The sequence below is a fragment of the Macaca nemestrina genome, chromosome 17 (assembly GCF_043159975.1).
Source record: "Macaca nemestrina isolate mMacNem1 chromosome 17, mMacNem.hap1, whole genome shotgun sequence".
In the NCBI taxonomy this organism is placed as follows: Eukaryota; Metazoa; Chordata; class Mammalia; order Primates; family Cercopithecidae; genus Macaca; species Macaca nemestrina.
Genome location: NC_092141.1, coordinates 46,495,809 through 46,516,078, shown reverse-complemented (window position 1 = coordinate 46,516,078; position 20,270 = coordinate 46,495,809). Strand labels below are relative to the sequence as shown.

Here is a 20,270-nt window from a genome sequence, read left to right as displayed (position 1 = left end):
TTTTTGGCTATTCTCTCTCTCCTGTGTCCTTTCAATTAGTTTGTGACATGCCCCACTTACCTAGAGGCCTAAAGCCCTATTTCTGTATGCTTAGCCAGCCATTTCTGCACTGATCTGCTTAGCTGGTTCTGCTCTAGTACTTCCTGCAACTGGGGAAGATTGAAGAGAAGAGTGTTTTCTCCTCTCCTTGGGTTTTAGCGTTCCCACTCTGCTGTAGCAAATACTTGCTTCATGGATACTGAATTTATTTTTTATAATAGAGAATATTTGTTTCCATGGCATTAAAGTGCTAAAGCTACAGTGCTTGGAAACTGGTGTGGTTTCCTGTTCTTCCCTGCCCCTGCCATCTCACCCCCAGAGCATCTTATTATTGAGGAATGGGATTCTGTTTTGTTCTTTTTCAGCACTGTGGGACCAGCTCTTGGAAGGAAGGATCAAACTACAAAAAGCTCTGTTGACCACCAACCAACTTCCTCAACCAGATGTTTTCCCATTGTTCAAGGACAAAGGTGGCCCAGAATTTTCCAGCGCCCTGAAAAATAGTAAGAATACTTATGTCCTGTTGGGATACTTAGAACCACTTTGTCAAATGAAGACAGCTTTGACTGAAGTGGACTGGGAGCTTGAGCCATGTTTATTGTGCTTTCTTCTCATCTGCCCTTGCTCTCCCCTCTCTATCCCCCTTGGCTTTACAAGTTGCTTCTTTTTTTTTTTTTTTTTTTTTTCTTTTTTTGAGACAGAGTCTCGCTCTGTTGCTCAGTTTCAAGTACAATGGCGCTATCACAGCTTACTGCAGCCTTGGCCTCCTGGGCTCAAGCGATCCTCCCACCTCAGTGATCCTCACACCTTAGCCTCCCAAGTAGCAGGGACCACAGGCATGTACCACCATGCCTGTAGAGACAGAGTCTCACTGTGCTGTCCAGGCCGGTCTCAAACTCCTGGCCTTAAGCAACCCTCCCACCTTTGCCTCCCAAAGTGCTAGGATTACAGATGTGACCTACTGAGCCTGGTCCTGAGTTAATTCTTTAAAGCTGTTTGAAAACCCACTGATGTAGAAAGGGAGAAAAAGAATGTCTAACTCAGCTCATTAAACTTGGTTGTATCTGTGTTTAAAAGATGCTTCCTATGTTTGAGAGGTTTTTAGAACAATGTGCTAAGATGATCTTATTTATATCTTTCTTCAAGTGGCATAGAGTGAGGAAAGATGATACTGCTGAAGGAGGAACACATTTTAAAGGAGAATTACTCAGCTATAAATAATTCTAGAAGAGAAAAGGAATTGAGAGAGTATTTGGTTCCCAGTGTCTTCATATTACACATGAGAGGATTGAGACCCAGAATGACTTGCCCAAAGTTGCAGAGCTTATTTGTGTATGGCAGAGATGAAGCTCCAACTTTTCTACCTTATGATGCAGGAATCTTCCCTCTGCACCACACTGCTTCCTGTGTGCTGCTTGCCTGTGTACCCAGTGGCACTGAAGGACTGGGGCAGAGGGAGATTTAGGGTGAGTGCGCTGTGTTTGGGATCTATATCTATCTATCTATCTGTCTGTCTGTCTGTCTGTCTATCTATATCTCTATCTATCTATTTTTTTTTTTTTTTAAAGAGAGACAGTTTGTGTTGCCCAGGCTGGTCTTGAACTCCTGGGCTCAAGCAATCCACCCGCCTTGGCCTCCCAAAGTTTTGGGATTATAGGCGTGAGCTTCTGCGCTCAGCTGGGATCAATATGTCTTACTTGCATGCTGAGACTTTGTGTTTTCATTTGCTCTTGAAAATTTATTTTTTTGGTTTCATGGAGTTAGAGTTGGAAGGGACCTGAGGAGGATATCTAATTTGGAACATTTCTCGTAGGTGAATATCTGATGTAATTAGGAATGGCTTCCTAGAGTCCAGTTTTTGGGTTTTGTGTCCTGCCATGCTTGAAGTCTGCTTCTTCCCTTGTGGGAAGTCTGGGCGGTCCTTCCAGGAACGTTGTGTAGCCTGTGAGGGTGAGGTGGGCCGTTTATATCCCCTCCCCTGTCTTTGCCTCCTTTCTCTCTCAAATAGATGACAGATTGATGGTTTTCAAGTTTTTTGAGATTTTTGGAGCACTTCCCTGCTATGTTTAGTGCCCTAGTACCCTAATTCCTGATATGCCTTTGGAATGAAACCTAGACTGCTCTAGGTTAAATATTTTAAATGTTTCACGATAAGGCCTTTTTCATTTTGTTACTCATTCTTTTTGCTTGAGCCTTTTTCATTTTAAAAAATTCATCTTAAAATACAGATATTTTAGGGGTTAGTCAGTATCCAGTATAATAGACACATATTCTTGGATACCATTTAATTTCTTTTTGTTATGAGACAGGGTCTTGCTCTGTTGCCCAGGCTGGAGTGCAGTAGTGTGATCACAGCTCATTGCAACCTTGAACTCCTGGGTTCAAGCGATCTTCCCACCTCAGCCCCCTGAGTAGCTGGTACTACAGGCATGAGCCACCATGCCTGACTAATTTTTTCTTTTTTTATAGAAATAGGGTCTCACTATGTTGACCAGGCTGGTCTCAAAACTCCTGGTTTCAAATGATCCTTCTGTGTCAGCCTCCCCAAAATGCTGGGATTACAGGTGTGAGCCACCATACCCAGCCCATTTAGTGTCTTTAATCACTGCAATGTTATTTCACTTTTATTTTGTTCTGATCTTTTGACTCTTTTTTGTGCTTAACCAATTGCCTCTACCTCATTGATGAACCTCATTTAATCTGACAGCGTCTATTAGTCTGACAGGGTGGGTTGTGGTGGAGGAGGGAGAAGAAAGGAACTTTGGTATCACATATCCTAAGATGGGAGGGTAGGGAGTTTTCTAATAATGAGAATTTGTGTGCATTTGAAGAGTAGCTAATTTTTGTCTGTTTTGGTCTTCTTGTGGCAATATGACATAATATGTTGTATACTCCCCTGTTTTGATAAACGGAGTTTAAGAAAAAAATTCTTGGCCAGGTGCAGTGGCTCGCGCCTGTAATGCCAGCACTTTGGGAGGCTGAGGTGGGCTGATCACCTGAGGTCAGGAGTTCAAGACCAGCCTGGCCAACGTGGTGAAACCCCGTCTCTACTAAAAATACGAAAATTAGCCAAGTGTGATGGTGGGCGCCTGTAATCTCAGTTACTCGGGAGGCTGAGGCAGGAGAATTGCTTGAACCTGGGAGGCGGAGGCTATAGTGAGTCAAGATTGTGCCATTGCACTCCAGCCTCGGCGAAAAGAGCGAAACTCCGTCTCAAAAAAAAAAAAAAAAATTCTTGGCCAGGTATGGTGGCTTACGCTTATAATCCCAGCACTTTGGGAGGCTGAGGCAGGCGGATCACTTGAGGTCAGCAGTTTGAGACCAGCCTAGCCAGCATGGTGAAATCCCATCTTTACTAAAAATACAAATATTAGCCAGGTATAGTGGTGTGCACTTGTAGTCCCAGCTACTTGGGAGGTTGAGGCAGGAGAATCACTTGAACCTGGGAGACAAAGGTTGTAGTGAGCTGAGATCATGCCATTGCACTCCAGTCTAAGTGACAAGAGTGAAACTCTGTCCCCGCCCCCCGCAAAAAAAAAAAAGAGAGAGAGAAAATTCTTGGTCACATTACTCTGGATGACCAATTTATACTGTGCTATATAGCTGGTGTGGAACATAGGCTGAATTTATACTAACCCCAGAACAAACACTGGAACTTATTGTCTTTAATTAAATCTCTTTTCAATTTGCTTGGTCTTACAGAGTAGTTAAAGTCAGACCGGCTTGGTTTAGATTTCATCTCAGCAATGGATTAGCCGTGTGACCTTGGGCAAGTTACTTAACTTCACAGTAAAATGGGGATAATATGGTTGTGAGGATTAAAGGACATAATCAATAGAAAGCATTAGTACAGTGTCTGGCACACATCACACCATGAATGTTAGGTACTAGTATTATCTTCTGCTCAAAGAGGCATTTGGCAGTATTCGACCATGTGAGCAATCACTCAATAGTTATCAGTGTGACTGAGCATCACTAGTCTTCAGTGTTTTTTACTTTTTTATTAGTATTTGGATTCTTTATATAATTTAATTGTTCTGGAAAGTGTTGTAGTTTACTAATACTTACAATGCAGTGTTGGCCTCTTATGACACTATGGAAAGATGGCTGCAGATTTCCTTATTGCCATACCCAGCTACTACCTCCTTGAAGCGTTTAACTTTTCCTTGAAATACTTTTCTTTGGTTTGGTGACACTACCTGTGCTGTTTGGGTTCTCCTACCTTTCTGATCTCTTCTCTGGCTCTTTTTGTATCCTCTCAACGTAAATTTCATTCCATTTAGAATGCCGTCCTCAGGTTGTGTTTTCTCAATATAGTCTCTCCTTGGCACTGTCACTTACTCGGATAGCCCTAACTATTGCCTCTAAAATGACAGACTTCCAGCTGTATTCTAGCCCCAGTAAACTGCTGAGTACCATGCCTTTGTAGCTTCAGCACCCTAAACTCTACTTTTCAGAAACTAAATGAATATCTCCTTTCTCTCCACACGCCACCCCAAACGTATAAACTTAGTCCCCAGTCACCTTGGTGTTACATGTTGGTAATTTAAACTTGAACTGTGGAAGTGATTTCAAAGACATTGTCTGATATTTTAGTGGCTGCATATGTGGTAAGTCATGGAGTAATCTTAACAAAATTAAGGGATTTTCTGTGCACAAAACCATTTCTCTAAGAAGGTTTGCTTTTTCTCTCTTTCTTTTTTCTCTTTTTTCTTTTTTTTTTTTTGAGACGGAGTCTCACTCTGTCACCCAGGCTGGAGTGCAGTGGTGCGATCTCACCTCACTGCAGCCTCTGCCCCCCAGGTTCAAGCAATTCTTCTGTCTCTGCCTCCTGGGTAGCTGGGACTACAGGTGTGTGCCACCACACCCAGCTAATTTTTGTAATTTTTTTTTTAGTAGAGATGGGATTTCACCATATTGGCCAGGCTGGTCCTAAACTCCTGACCTCGTGATCTGCCTGCCTTGGCCTCCCAAAGTGCTGGGATTACAGGTATGAGCCACTGTGCCCGGCCTTTTCTCTTTCTTTTAAAATGTTCTACTGTGTTAGGAAGTATGTCTTTTATGTTGGTGGCAATGATATGTAAGGAAGAAGGGAAGTTACTTAAGGAAATCTCACCATGAGTTATTTAAAACTTTTCATTATGGGATATATCAAACTTATATAAAAGTAGACAAATAGCACAGTGAACCCCCACATGCCTTCACCAGCTTAAGCAATAATCAATTCATGATCAATCTTATTTCATCTGTAGCTATACCAACTTCGCTCACCTTCTGGATTATTTTGAAGCAAATAATACACATCCTCTCATCAGTAAAATTTTCAGCTTGTATGTTCAGAAGATAAGGATTTTTAAAAATTATACCATAATCCCACATAAAACCATTAACAGTAATTTCTTAATGAACATAACTGACCTGGCATGGTGGCTCATGCCTGTAATCCTAGCACTTTGGGAAGCCAAGGCAGAAGGATCACCTGAGGTCAGGCGTTGGAGGCCAACCTGACCGACATTGTGAAACCCCATCTCTACTGAAAATACAAAAAGTTAGCTGGATGTGGTGGCGGGCGCCTATAATCCCAGCTACTCAGGCTGAACAGGAGAATCTCTTAAATTCAGGAGGTAGAGGTTGCAGTGAGGCAAGATTGCCCCACTGCACTCCAGCCTTGGGCAACAAGAGCAAAACTCTATCTCAAAAAAAAACAAACATACAGACCGGGCGTGGTGGCTCACGCCTTTAATCCCAGCACTTTGGGAGGCCAAGGTGGGCAGATCACCTGAGGTCCGGAGTTCAAGACCAGCCTGGCCAACATAGTGAAACCCTGTCTCTACAAAAATACAAAAATTAGTCAGGCATGATGGTGGGTGCCTGTAATCCCATCTACTTGGGAGGCTGAGGTGGGAGAATCGCTTGAACCCAGGAGGCAGAGGTTATCAGTGAGCGGAGATCACGCCGTTGCACTCCAGCCTGGGTGACAGAGTGAGACTCTTTCAAAAAAACAAGCAAACCAACCAACAAACAAAAAAAATGACTGATTTGGATGGGTGGGAAAATTGTGAGTGCATGTCTTGTTTGTTTGTTTTCTTTTCTTTAAGGCGAAAGGTCCTAGAGAGTGTTTCTTTAACAGGTACTCTACTGTCTTTTTCAGAGTTTGCTCTATAGCTTTAAATGAAGTGATTAAAGGAAAGCTAAACTTCAGTCATAATAAGTTGACCTTTTAGTGAAATGCATATTATTAATGTATTTAATGAGATGCATTACAAACTGCAGTGAGCACCATGTTTCATTATAGGTCTAAAATGCAATATCATTAAAGACCTTTAATAGAAACAATGGTTGACATTTTGATATTTCCCATAAGCAAAACATCCAAGAACACAGTATAATGTAATATAAATACAGAGGAAGTATTCAGATTTTTTACTTGCCTAAGAGTATGAAAACAAATTTCACTATTAATAAATTATATTTTGTTTGCACCCTGTCATCTTCCCACTTCATACTTACCCTCTCATATCTTTGTGGTCCTTCCCTAAGAGCCCCAATTATTCTGACTTGACTAGACTAAAATTTTGTTTTTTTTTTTTTTTTTCCGAGATGGAGTCTTGCTCTGTTGCCCAGGCTGGAGTGCAGTGGCGCGACTTCAGCACACTGCAATCTCCACCTCCTGGATTTAAGTGATTCTCCTGCCTCAGCCTCCAGAGTAGCTGGGAGTACAGGCATGTGGTACCACGCCCAGCTAATTTTTGTATTTTTAGTAGAGATGGGGTTTCACCATATTGGCCAGGCTGGTCTCGAACTCCTGACCTCGAGATCTGCCTGCCTCGGCCTCCCAAAGTGCTGGGATTATAGGCATGAGCCACCGCTCCCGGCTAGACTAAAATTTTTAATGGTAATTTGTCCTCAACAATAATAGACACCTTAAAGAATAATGTTTTAAATTTTGCATAAGCTATGGGCAATCATGGAGTCTTGATAATGTTTTGTTTTTAAAGTTTTACTCATTTTTAAGTAGGCAGTACATTCACATGGTTCAAAATTCAAAAATGCTAAAGACTATACAGTGATAATCCTGTACCCTTGCAGCCCAGTACCCTGTCCCAGAGGCAACCAGTTTTATCACCAAAATCCCCTCGTTTTAAATTACTTAGTTGCCTTAGGTGAAAAATCCATAAACACTTATTTCAGAGTTCTCTCAATTAACACTTTATGGGTTCATGGCAAAGTTCTCACAATGTTCTGTAGAACCTTGAAATATTTTTAATTACTTGGAATGGGTTTAAGTATTGCTTGGGACAAAGGCACCTGCAACCCCCACTAATTGTAACATTGTGTAGGCTTAAGGACCCTTATTGCTGCAGACTTCATCTAGCCAAGATGATGTAAGATTGATCTTTTTGCTTCAGCTGATGGCTATCATTTTTGAAAATAACTTCAGCGTTCTAATTATAAAAGTATGTCATGCTTATTTCAAAGATCGGAAAATACATAGAAGCATAAAGAAGAAAATAAGGATTAGCTGTAATCCTACTGCCCAGAGATAACCATAGTTGTCATTTTGATAAATATCCTTCCAGACCTTTTTGCGTGCACACACACACCCCACACATTTTAAAACAAAAAATGGAATCATATAAATATGTACTATTTTCAGTTTTGTTTTTCCTGCTTAATATTTCATGTCAGTATATTTAGATGTACATCAGCATTTTTAGGAGTTAAAGTATTCCTTTTTATAGATTTACTGCAATTTAGTTAGCCAATCTGTATTGATGGGTGCTTAGGTTTATTCTAGCTTTTCACTTGTAGAAAACATGCTTTGATAAATATCCTTGTACATACATATTTGTGCAGTTTGTCTAAAAATAGCACTGTCCAGTAGAAATATAATGCAAGCCACATGTAATTAAAAATTTTTAATAACCACATTTTTAAAAAGAAACAGGTAAAATTAATTTTAGACATTTTATTTAACCCAATATATCAAAAATATTATAATTTCAATGTGATCAATATAAAAATCTTAATGAGATATTTTACATTTCTTTTTTCATGTTAAGTCGTTGAAATCCAGAGTATATCCTGTAATCACAATTCATTTCAATTGGGACTAGACACATTTTGAGTGCTTAGTAGCCATATATAACTAGTGGATACTGTATCATATTGCACAGATCTACATTCCCTGGAAATGTAGTTGCTGGGACAAAGGACTTGTACATTGATTTTTTTTTTTTCTTTTGAGACGGAGTTTTCACTCTTGTCGCCTAGGCTGGAGTGCAATGGCAGGATCTTGACTCACGGCAACCTCCACCTCCCGGGTTCAAGTGATTCTCCTGCCTCAGCCTCCTGAGTAGCTGGGATTACAGGCATCCGCCACCACGCCTGGCTAATTTTTGTATTTTTGGTAGAGACTGGGTTTCACTGTGTTGGCCAGGCTGGTTTTGAACTCCTGACCTCAGGTAATCTGCCTGCCTCAGCCTCCCAAAATGCTGGGATTACATGTGTGAGCCACAGTGCCAGGCCTTGTACATTGTTTTTTTCTTTTTTTTTGAGACGGAGTCTCGCTTTGTCGCCCAGGCTGGAGTGCAGTCAGTGGCCAGATCTCAGCTCACTGCAAGCTCCGCCTCCCGGGTTTACGCCATTCTCCTGCCTCAGCCTCCCGAGTAGCTGGGACTACAGGCGCCCACCACCTCGCCTGGCTAGTTTTTTGTATTTTTAGTAGAGACGGGGTTTCACCATATTAGCCAGGATGGTCTCGATCTCCTGACCTCGTGATCCGCCCGTCTCGGCCTCCCAAAGTGCTGGGATTACAGGCTTGAGCCACCGCGCCCGGCGTACATTGTTTTTTTAAAAAGGCTTTTGGAATATGTTGCCTGACTAGCCCCTGGAAGAATTGTAACAATTTAAATTCTCATCTGTAATAGTTGTTTTCCTACACTCCTGCCTCCACAAGGTATTATTGATCTTTTTTTCCTAAACTCTGTAGGTGGGAAATGAAGGCAATCATTTCTTGCTAAGTTTCTGTTTGATATTTATATAATACCTGTTAGCATTTAAATAACATATGCCATGTTTTATCTATTAGAGAGTGAGTTCCGTGTGGGAAGACTTTTTGTCCCTTTTGAGCTACTACTTTGTCCAGTTTAGTTAATTAGGCATTTATATAATGTTGAGAGTAAAGCTGGATCACAGAGCAAGAACTTTTCCAAAGTCACCAAGTGGCAGAATGAGGAGGGGAGTATCGTGTCAGATTCTTTTTTTTTTTTTTTTTTTCGAGACGGAGTCCCGCTGTGTCGCCCAGGGTGGAGTGCAGTGGCTGGATCTCAGCTCACTGCAAGCTCCGCCTCCCGGGTTTTTACACCATTCTCCTGCCTCAGCCTCCCGAGTAGCCGGGACTACAGGCGCCCGCCACCTCGCCCGGCTAGTTTTTTTTTTTGTATTTTTTAGTAGAGACGGGTTTCACTGTGTTAGCCAGGATGGTCTCGATCTCCTGACCTCGTGATCCGCCCGTCTCGGCCTCCCAAAGTGCTGGGATTACAGGCTTGAGCCACCGCGCCCGGCCACGTGTCAGATTCTTATGCACTGATTCTGCCTACCCTGAGAGTATAAGCCCTAAATGGGTCACAGACCCATGGGAGCTAAGGGCAGCTTAAAAACTACTGATACCAATCTAGCTAGAAAATGCATTTCACTGTTTTGGGGTTGGGTTTCTTAGGAGTGAGGGTTGTCTTCAGCACCAGAAATAATTTTTTTTTTTTTTTTTGACTGCTCCATAGATAGAACAGGGCTATCCCATAGGCAGAGTGGCCCAGAGTAGCTCAGAAAAATAAATTTTAATAGTAATGAGTTAGATAAGAAAGTAGCCCTGACTTGGAGTAGCTAGTAGCTCCATAGTAGGATCACTGTGTCACTATATTCATGGTGAAGTTGTACTTATCATTGCACAATGGTCTCTTTATATGTACATTTAATTAACTCAAACATAACTATATGCGCCTGGCCAAAAGAAGATGATGGAGAGGCTGGGCACCGTGGCTCATGCCTGTAATCCCAGTACTTTGGGAGGCCGAGGTGGGCAAATCACCTGAGGTCAGGTGTTTGAGACCAGCCTGGCCAACGTGGTGAAATCCCCCTCTCTATGAAATATACAAAAAATGAGCTGGGAGTGGTGGTGGACGTTTGTAATCCCAGGTACTGGGGAGGCTGAGGCAGGAGAATCGTTTGAACCCAGGAGGTAGAGGTTGCAGTGAGCCAAGATCGCGCCATTACACTCCAGCCTGGGTGACAAGAGCGAAACTCTGTCTCAAAATAAACAAAACAAAAACCAAGGAGAGAGAAACTTTATATAGTGCCAATAATTCTGCCTGCCACTTTATTCAGTGAGCGTAGAGTATGCATGAGATGGCAGGCGGATTCTTTAATTGCCTTGGTTATTTTTTGTTCTTGGGTACCTCTTTAGTGAGCATCGATCAGCAGAATATCAATCTAGTGCTTAAAGTTACAGCATGCAGTCTTTGTACAGGACGGTCCTTAAATGGAATCATCTGTGTTTAATTGACAAAGTGTTCTGTGGGCTAATGTTCGAGGGGAAGGACTGGCTGTGTTGAACTTATTGAAAGATAGCACAATGTATCTTTCACACAATAATATCCATTATGTACAGTATAAGGGATTTTCACAATGGTTTTGTCAAAACTTGAGTTTTTGCTTTATGCTCAGACTTTAGAACCCAACTGCTGCATAAGATGATACTCTGTTGTTTATGTCTTAAAACCTGTTCTTAAATTGTTTTATTAAAATCACATAGGAGTAAGATAAATATACAGAAGCCTTCAGGAAGACAGTACTCCTTTGACTAACATTTTATTTGTTTTACTTCTGTAATTTTAGATATTTTGTTTATATCTTTATGTCTTACTTATTCTCTGATATGAAGGGTGAGACTGCTACTAACAGAAGTAAGATGGGGATTGAGAATTGACTTATCTAGCAACATGGTGGGCATCCTTGACCTTGATGAAGTTGGCAGACTGGTAGGCTTACAGGCTTGACTGGAACGGGTTTAAGAGAGAATGGAGTGGCTGGGCACAGTGAGTGGCTCATGCCTATAACCCTAGCGCTTTGGGAGGCCCAGGTGGACAGATCACTTGAGCCCAGGAGTTCAGGACCAGCCTGGGCAACATAGTGAGACCCACGTCTCAATTTTTAAAAATTAATTTTAAAAAAGAAAAAGTGAGAGAATGGGGAAAATGAAACATTAAAGTGTAGGCAACTCTTTGAAGGGTTGTTGCTTTAAAAGGGGACATTAGATGGTGAAGGATGTGGTCATGAGAGGGGTGTTTTGCTTGTTTTTTTTTTTAAGGTGAAATACTAGCATGTTTGTATGTTGATAGGAGTGACCCAGCAGAGAGGGGTAAATTGATGCTGCAGGAGAGGGGGACATCTGCTGTCACAACATCCTATGGCGGGTGAGTGGGGATGGAGTGGAGATGGGCCAGTGCACAAGAGTGCCTTAGATAGCAATGTGGACCATCTCATGGTGGTGGGTACCTGTAAGCCCAGCTACTCAGGAGGCTGAGGCGGGAAAATTGCTTGAACCCAGAAGGCGGAGGTTGTGGTGGGCCAAGGTCGCGCCACTGCACTCCAGCTTGGGTGAAAGAGCAAGACTCTGTCTTTAAAACAAAACAAAACAAAACAAAAGAGCCAATAAACTGCATTTACAGTGTAATTACCATGTAAATAAGGTAGACTGCTAGGACAGGGAAGAATTGGAAAATTGTATTTCTTCCCTGTTTTTTCAGTCATGGCTCCTAGTCCACTCAAAGGAGAATATTCCTAGTTTAGTTCAAGTTTTTAGTTGCTTTCCATTACCTGCTTAAAATCATGCCATTTTCTGTTTGCTTCCTATTAATTTATTGTTTTTTTCCCCTTAGTTTTGTAATTTTTTACCCCCCCCCCCCGCCCTTGTAGCCCAGTTTTATCATCTCAATCCTTTTTTTCCTTAGCTTTACATCGTGCCATCCCTTGTGTTAAATTTTCCACTTTGAGCTGGTTGTTCTCTGGGAGTAATGCACAGCTGTGCTCTTGGGCCTCTCTTTCACTGCTCTTCTGGAGAGAGCTACGGCTTTCGGGTTTTCAGGCTCTCTTCTGTTACCTCAGTTTACTCTGTCAGTTTGCTGCCAAACATGCATCCAGAGTAAGTTATCTGAGTTCTTGCAGGTTTGAAAATACTCTGCCCTCATTCCTCATTGATATATTCTTGTTTGATTGGGTAGACCTTTCTAGATTGAAAATTACTTTCCCTCAGAATTAGAAAGTATTGCCTGTTACTGGTTTCTTCTTGCTGCTGTAACAGATTACCGCAAGCTTGGTGACTTAACAGCACACACTGATTATCATATCGTTCTGGAGGTCACAAGTCCTAAAATCAAGGTGTCAGCAGGGCTTTATTCCTGGAGGCTCTAGGGGAGAAATCTGTTTGCTTGCCTTTTCCAGCTTTTATAGGTGGCCACATTCTTTGCTCATGGTCCTCTTCCATCTTTAAAACCAGCAATTCCATCTCTGCAACCTCTCCTTTCCTGACTCTGACCCTGTTGCCTTCCTCTTATAAGGACCCTTGAGATCACATTGGACCACCTGGCTTATCCAGGATAATCTCAAGATCCTTAACTTAATTATATCTGCAAAGTCCTTTTGACCTTTTGTTTTGTTTTGTTTTGTTTTTGAGACGGAGTCTCGCCCTGTTGCCCAGGCTGGAGTGCAGTGGCCCGATCTCTGCTCACTGCAAGCTCTGCCTCCTGGTTTCACGCCATTCGCCTGCCTCAGCCTCCCGAGTAGCTGGGACTACAGGCGCCCGCCACCACGCCCGGCTAATTTTTTGTATTTTTAGTAGAAGCGGGGTTTCACTGTGTTAGTCATGATGGTCTTGATCTCCTGACCTCGTGATCCGCCCGCCTCGGCTTCCCAAACTGTGGAATTACAGGCGTGAGCCACCACGCCTGACCCCTTTTGACTTTTTAATATGTTACTGACAAAGCCACATTCACTTGTTCTGGGGTATAGGATGTAGATATCTCTGGGGGACCATTATTCAACCTACTATGTGTCTTATTGTCTTCTACCATCCCAGTGTTTTCCAGTGACAAGGTATGAATCTCATTCCTTTGTAGATGACTTATTTTTATCTCTGGACATGTTTGGGATCTTCTCTTGGTTATTTTTTCTTGTATTTTTATTTTTTATTGAGAGAGGGCCTTCATCTCTTGCCCAGGCTGGAGTGCAGTGGTGCAATCGTGGCTCACTGCAGCCTCGAACTCTTGGGCTCAAGTGACCCTCCCACTTCAGCCTCCCAAGTAGCTCGGCCTCAGTTGCATGCCACCACGTCCAGCTAATTTTTTTCTTTTTTCTTTTTTGTAGAAATGGGGTCTTGCACTGTAGAGATGGGGTCTTGCAGAATTTGTCTTTATTCTTGATTTTCTGAAATTACCTGAAGAGATGTCTAAGTATGGGTCATTTTTATTATGCTAAACATTTACCTTAGTAAGTATGAAGACTGGGGTCCTTCAGTTTTGGGAATATCTTTTCTAATATTTCTTTAATAATTTTCTTCGTTTCATTTTCTCTGTTCTCTTAGATTTTAAGCCTGGATTAGTGTTGTGTCTCTTATGTGTTATTTTTCATTTTCCATCTTTTTATGATTTTACCATGTTTATGTTCTGAAAGATTTTTGAAGCTGATTTCCAGATTTTTTAAAATTAATTTTTAAGTTATTTTTAAGCTGCTAAGTTCTTATTTTATTTTATTTTATTTTATTTTATGACAGGGCCTTGCTGTGTTGCCCAGGCTGGAGTGTAGTAATGTGATCATAACTCACTGCAGCCTTGAACTCCTGGGCTCAAGAGATGCTCCTGCCTCAGCCTCCCAAGTAACTGGGACTACAGGTGTGTGCCACCATGCCTGACAAATTTTTTAAAAATTTTTAGTAGAGATGAGATCTCACTATGTTGCCCAAGCTGGTTCTTGAGCTCCTGGGCTCAAGTGATCCTCCCGCCTCAGCCTCCCAAAATGCTGGGATTACAGGTGTGAACTGCTGTGCCCAGCCTGAAGTTTTCTTTTTAAATCATATTTTTAGTCTTTAAGGGGTCTTTTGATTCCTGAATGTTCCTTTTCTGTATAACTAATAAGTATATTATGTAAATTTAAAGTTTTTTTGTTGTTGTTGTAGAGTCATTTTAATTCCTGGAATTGTTCGTGTCTCAACCAGATTTTTTGTTTGTCTTGGACATTTTCCCTTTTTTGCGGGGGAGGGGAGGAGGTAGAGATGGGGTTGCCCACCATGTTGCCCAGGCTGATCTCAAACTCCTGGCCTCAAGTGATCCTCCTGCCCTGGCCTCCCAAAGTGCTGAGATTACAGGCATGAGCCGCTGTGCCCTCCTTTTAAACTTTGTATCCAATACATATATACAATTTAAAGAGTCAGATAATTCTAGGAAGCTTGTTATGAAAACCAGTAGTCTGCTGCTTGTGTGTATAGTGACTGTGCCATAACCATTTCTCCTGAAGCAACAATTATATTTTAAGTTATTTTGTTGTACTTTTGTTTTGTTTTTGTTTTGAATCAATGGATTTTTCTAATTAACATGGTTTGTTTCTACTTGAGTTTTCAGTTTTAGGCATTACCTGTTGACTCCCCTTTATAATAATGAAGATTTAGCTCTTATTCCTGCTACACTCATGCATACTTTCTGGTTATGTTGTTAATTTGCCCCTTTGTGGTTATACTGTAGTTTGGTTAGATCAGTGTTCAGTATTTACATTATTATGTCTATAAACACTTTTCACAGCTGAGCCACATAATAAATAATGATTATTTTCCTTTCCCACACATTGTTTTGTTTTCTAGAGTTAATTGTTAAATTGTTGTTTGTTGAGTTTCTGTGTAGTAATTCAAGCCCAAACTTTTCTCCAGTTAGCTAAATCTCTTCTCAAGTCTTAAGTTGCATCAAATATTATGCCAGTTGATGTTCCTTAAGAAGTCCCTCCCAGAGCTTTTTGACCTGCTCTCACCTGGCCTGTTTACCTTCTCAGGTATCCAGCTGTCATGCTAGGATCTGCCATCACCATCATACTGGGGGTTACCTTAGCTTCTTGCTTCTGTGGATCTCCTATTCCAGAGATTTCTTGGCTACTTCCAATTTTTGTTGCATATCCTCTCATAGCTTGCTGAGAAGGGGTGTATGGGAGGTAAATATTTTTAGATTTCAGTTGTCTGAAAATACCTTTATTCTGTCATCACGATTGATCCTTTGTATATAGAATTCTATAGAATGTTACATTGTATTTCAGCTTCTCAAGTTGCAATTGGTAAGCCAGAAGTTGTTCTGATTCTAGATATTGCTTTTTTTTTTTTTTTTTTTTTTTCCTTTTTGGAAACTTTTTGGAAACTTTGTCCACAGAATTCTGAAATTTCATAATGATGTACCATAGAATAGATCTGTTTTTGTCTGTTGTCCAGAGCACTTGGAGGGCCTTTTCAATCTAGAAATTCATGTCTTTCAGTCCTAGAAAATCCTCTTGAAATTATTTTGTTTTTTACTTTCTCCCCTGTGTTTCCTTTCTCTCTCTCCTCTCTCTTTCTGGAAGGCCTGTTATTTGGCATCAGACTGTTTCTGTGATTCTTTTTCTCTTCAATTTTTCATCCTTCCCTCTCTAAGACGTTTCCTCAGCTTTATTTTCAATACTCTCTTTTGAGGTTTTAAAATTTCTTCTATCTTGTTTTTCTTTTCTTTTCTTTTCTTTTCTTTTTTTTTTTTTTTTTTGAGATAGGCTCTGACTTTGTCACCCAGGCTTAAGTGCAGTGGCTCGATCTCGGCTCACTGCAGCCTTGGCCTCCTGGGCTCAAGCAATCCACCTGCGTCAGCCCTACAAGTAGCTGGGACTACAGGTGCACACCACCACACCTGGCTAATTTTTTGTAGATTTTGTAGAGATGAGGTTTTGCTGCGTTGGCCACACTTGTCTCGAATACCTGAGCTCGAGTATCTTCCTGAGCTCAGGTATCTACCTTCCTTGGCTTCCCAAAGCACTGGGATTACAGGCGTGAGCCACCGTGCGTGGCCTTTTCTATCATATTTTTATTTTATTTTATTTTATTTTATTTTGTTTTATTTACTGTTTGGGTTTTTTTCTTTTTTCTTTTTTTGAGACAAGGTCCCACTCTGTCACCTAGGCTGGAGTACAGTGGTGTGATCATAGCTCACTGCAGCCTCAAACTCCTGGGCTCAGGTTATCTTCCCGCCTTAGCCTCCTGAGTAGCTAGGGCTACAGGTGCATGCCATCCCCCCTGGCTATTTTTTATTTTTAGTAGGGATGACATCTTGCTGTGTTGCCCAGGCTGGTCTTGAACTCCTGGCTTTAAGTGGTCAAGTGATGCTTCTCTCTCAGCCTCCCAAAGCGCTGACGTTACGGATGTGAGCCCCAGCGCCTGGCCTATGTATTTTTGTATGTGTTCTTCCTGCATAGTCTGTTTCCTCCAAGCTGCTTTGTTTGTTTGTTTGTTTTTTGCTTTTGCTTTGACTCCTATATAACATGTTACATGTTTTTCTTGGATTTTTGGTGATCCTCTGAGCTCTCTGTTGATTTTTAAGTGTATCATACCAAAAAGTTGTTGGGGAACTTGTTTGTTGGATGGGGCTTCTGTCTGTGGTCTCCATTGTAAAGCAATCTATCTGCGCCATCTTGGGAGAACTCCCAATGGCAGTATCTTTAGATCTTTGCTCTTTATGAGATCAAAATCTAGAGGACTTCCAGTTTCCTGCCTGGTGGCCAACACTCTAGGAGGTGAGTAGGCTTGCGGATCTCAGCATTCAGTCTGTAAGCTTCAGTTTAGTCCCCCTGTTTTCAATATTACTCCTTTGCCCTCAACTATGGTCTGGAATCTCCCTGTACAGAGACCGTCTCTTTAACTCTCTTCAAGGATAAACCTCTAAATTTTGCCTAAGTAAGAAAATATGATATTTTAAGTGCTCCAGTTGTTTTTAGGCCTGCTTTGATCTCCTTTTCTAGAAGTGCTGGGCACTGCCAGTTCCTGAATCCTCTGCATTCTGTTTCTGGACTGTAAGTGAGGTTGCATCTGATTCTTCATTGCTAGCACCCTAGTCATCTTGCTTGGGTTATCTAAGTCAGTTATTATTTGTCCATTTGCTTTTTCAAAAACTGGTTTGTTGAGATGTAATTGACATAATAAATTGCCCATATGTCCAGTGTGCAATTTGACATTTATATACACCCGGGAAACCATCACCAGTCAAGATAATGAACATATTCCTCATCTGCAGAAGTTTCCCCAGCCTCTTTATAATCTTTCCCTCCTGGCCTTCCCTGTTTGTCCCTAGGCAACCACTAAATCTGCTGTCACTATAGGTTAGTTTGCATTTTGTAGAATTCTATATAAATGGAATTATACAGTTTGTATCCTTTTTAGTCTGGCTTTTACTCAGCATCATTATTTTGAGCATCCTCCATATTTTTTCATGTGTCAGTAGTTCATTGCCGTTTTTTGCTGAGTAGTATCCTATTGTATGGGTGTACCACAGTTTGTTTTGTTTCCAGTTTTTGGCTATTACAAATAAATCTGCTACAAACATTTGTATTGATGTTTTTATATGGACATAGACTTTCATTTCTCTTGGGTAGCTAAGAATAGAATGGCTGAGTTGCATGGTTAATGCATGTTTAACTCCCAAAACTGCCAAGCTATTTTCCAAAGTGGTTATACCATTTTACAGTCCCACCAGCAGTGTGTAAGATTTCTAGTTGCTCCACTTCCTCATAATGTGGTATGTTCTTAATTTTAAACATTCTAATAATTGTATAGGTAGGTTACAGAACTGAGTTGCTATCCTTTCTCATTCTTCACCTTTCTTTTGTGGGTTTACTCCTTTTAAAAGTTGTATTTTTAAAAAGTTAATCAGTGGAATAGAATAGAGAGTTCTGAAATAAATTCATACAGATAATGGGCAGTTGACTTTTAAAGGTGCCAAGTCAAGCCAGTGGAGAATGGATGGTTTATTTCTTTTTCTTTTTCTTTTTTTTTTTTTTAAGAGACAGAGTCTTCCTCTTTTGTGGAGACTGAAGTGCAGTGGCTCACTGCAGCATTGAGCTCCTGGCCCATGCAATCTTCCCACCCTAGCCTCCTGAGTAGCTGGGACTACAGGTGTATGCCATCATGGCCTGCTAAATTTTCTTTATTTTTCTTAGAGATGAGGTCTTGCTACGTTACCCAGGCTGGTCTCGAACTCCTGCCCTCCCGCCTTGGCCTCCCAAAGTGCTGAGATTACAGGCATGTGCCACCATTCTCGGCCTGGATAGTCTTTTCAACAAATGGTTCTGGGACAGTTGTGCACTCATTTGCAAAAAAAATGAACTTCAACCTGTACCTCATACTTGATACAAAAATTAACACAAGACAGTCAATTTATATTGACTTAAACATAAATCATAAAGTGTTTTGAAAAATACATGGGTTAGGCAAAGAGTTTTTAAATACAATATCAAAAACATAATCCATAAAAGAAAAAATTGATAATTGGGCTAAATCAGAAATAAAATATTTTGCTCTGTGAAAGATATGTTAAAGTAATGAAAAGATAAGCTACAGACGAAGAGGAAATGTTTGCAAATCACATAATTAACAATCAGCTTGTGTCCAGAGTATATAAAGAACTCTCAAAACTCAATAAAAAAAATATCCATTCAAAAAAAAAAAAAAGGGCAAAAGATTTGGACACTTTACCAAAGACAATATATGATGGCAAATAAGCACATGAAAAGATATTTAACTTAATCTTTAATGTTTGGTGAGATGCAAATTAAAACCACAAGGAGATACCTCTACATACCTATTAGGCCAAATACAAATACACACCTGACAACACCAAGTGCTGACAAGAATGTAGAGCAGCTGGAACTTTCGTACATTGCTGATGGGAATGCAAAATAGTACAGCCACTTTGGAAAAACAGTTTGGCAGTTTTTAAATAAAGCTAAACATATATTCATCATATGAGCCTGATCCTGTAGTCCCTCTCTTAGATATCTGCCCTAGAGAAATGAAGACATACATTCACACAAAGTCTTGTACATGCATATTCATAGCAGCATTATTTATAACCACCAAAAACTGGAAACAGCCCAAATGTCCAAATGTACAACAAATTGTACATTAGTCAGCAATAAAAGGGAATAAACTAGTGATACAGGCAAAAACATGGATGAACCTCAAGGGTATTATACTAAGTGAAATATGCCAGCCTCAAAAGGTTATATACTTGGAAATTCCATTTATATGACATTCTGGAAAAGGTAAAATTATTGGGATAGATCAATGGCTACCATGGGTTAGGGATGGGAGAAAGGTCTGAGTACAAAGAGGCAGCCCAGCTTTCTTCTTTGTTTTCTATGAGTTTCTATTTTCCTCTCCACTAATCTTGTTTCCTTGGAGTATTTTCCACCTGTTTTCCACAGTGGCTCACTGTTGAACCCTTCAGCCTGGCTTGATTATTGTGTACATTTTGCTTGGATTGAGGGAGGGGGTATATGTGTGCTTATTCCCAGATAACTCTGGGAATATTTCTTACGGTAACGGATACATGATACAGTACTTCTAGGGATAGAGGAATGGGCTACATCAACCTATAGTGTCATTTTTGCTTGAAATATATATCCTTGGTACTAAAACCTTACCCAGAAGAGAATAATAGATTACATAGAGCTTCTAGATTTTGATGTGGGTTAGAACTGAAAAATGAGATGTCTTTAAACTCTTTTTGCTTCTCTCTTTGATAAGTGATATAATGTGGTTTGGACACTCAGAGATTCCTGAGATTCCAGGTTCTGGTTGATGATTTACTGCAAAATTGCTTATAAATTGAAGTAGAAAATGTTTTGCAGACCTGGCAGCTTTCTGGCTTCACACCCATTTGTCACCCAGCATTTCCCTTTGTGTATAGAACAAGAATTAATTAGGCTGTACTGCAGGAAAAGTTTATGGCTATAATTTATATAGGATGAATTTTTTTTAAAGAGACAGCATTGTTTTGTTACACCTATATACATATAAGTATGTGTGTATAGAAAATGTTGTTTTTTCCCCTGTTAAAGCAGTGTCTGTAAGCTTCTGGAGTAAACATTCTTTTTTTTTTTTTTTCTTAATGCAAGATGGTAAT

The 20,270-nt window shown here is 40.6% G+C and overlaps 1 protein-coding gene across 2 annotated transcripts in view; it reads left to right on the top strand.

Annotated features, from left to right (window-relative positions):
- Positions 1–20,270, top strand: part of LOC105476880 (apoptosis antagonizing transcription factor) — a 112,462-nt gene that overhangs the window by 4,446 nt on the left and 87,746 nt on the right. For both annotated transcript variants that reach the window (XM_011733171.2, XM_071082791.1), the window contains exon 4: positions 405–542. In XM_011733171.2, the coding sequence (XP_011731473.2) occupies positions 405–542 (138 nt within the window). The remainder of the gene's footprint in view (positions 1–404; positions 543–20,270) is intronic.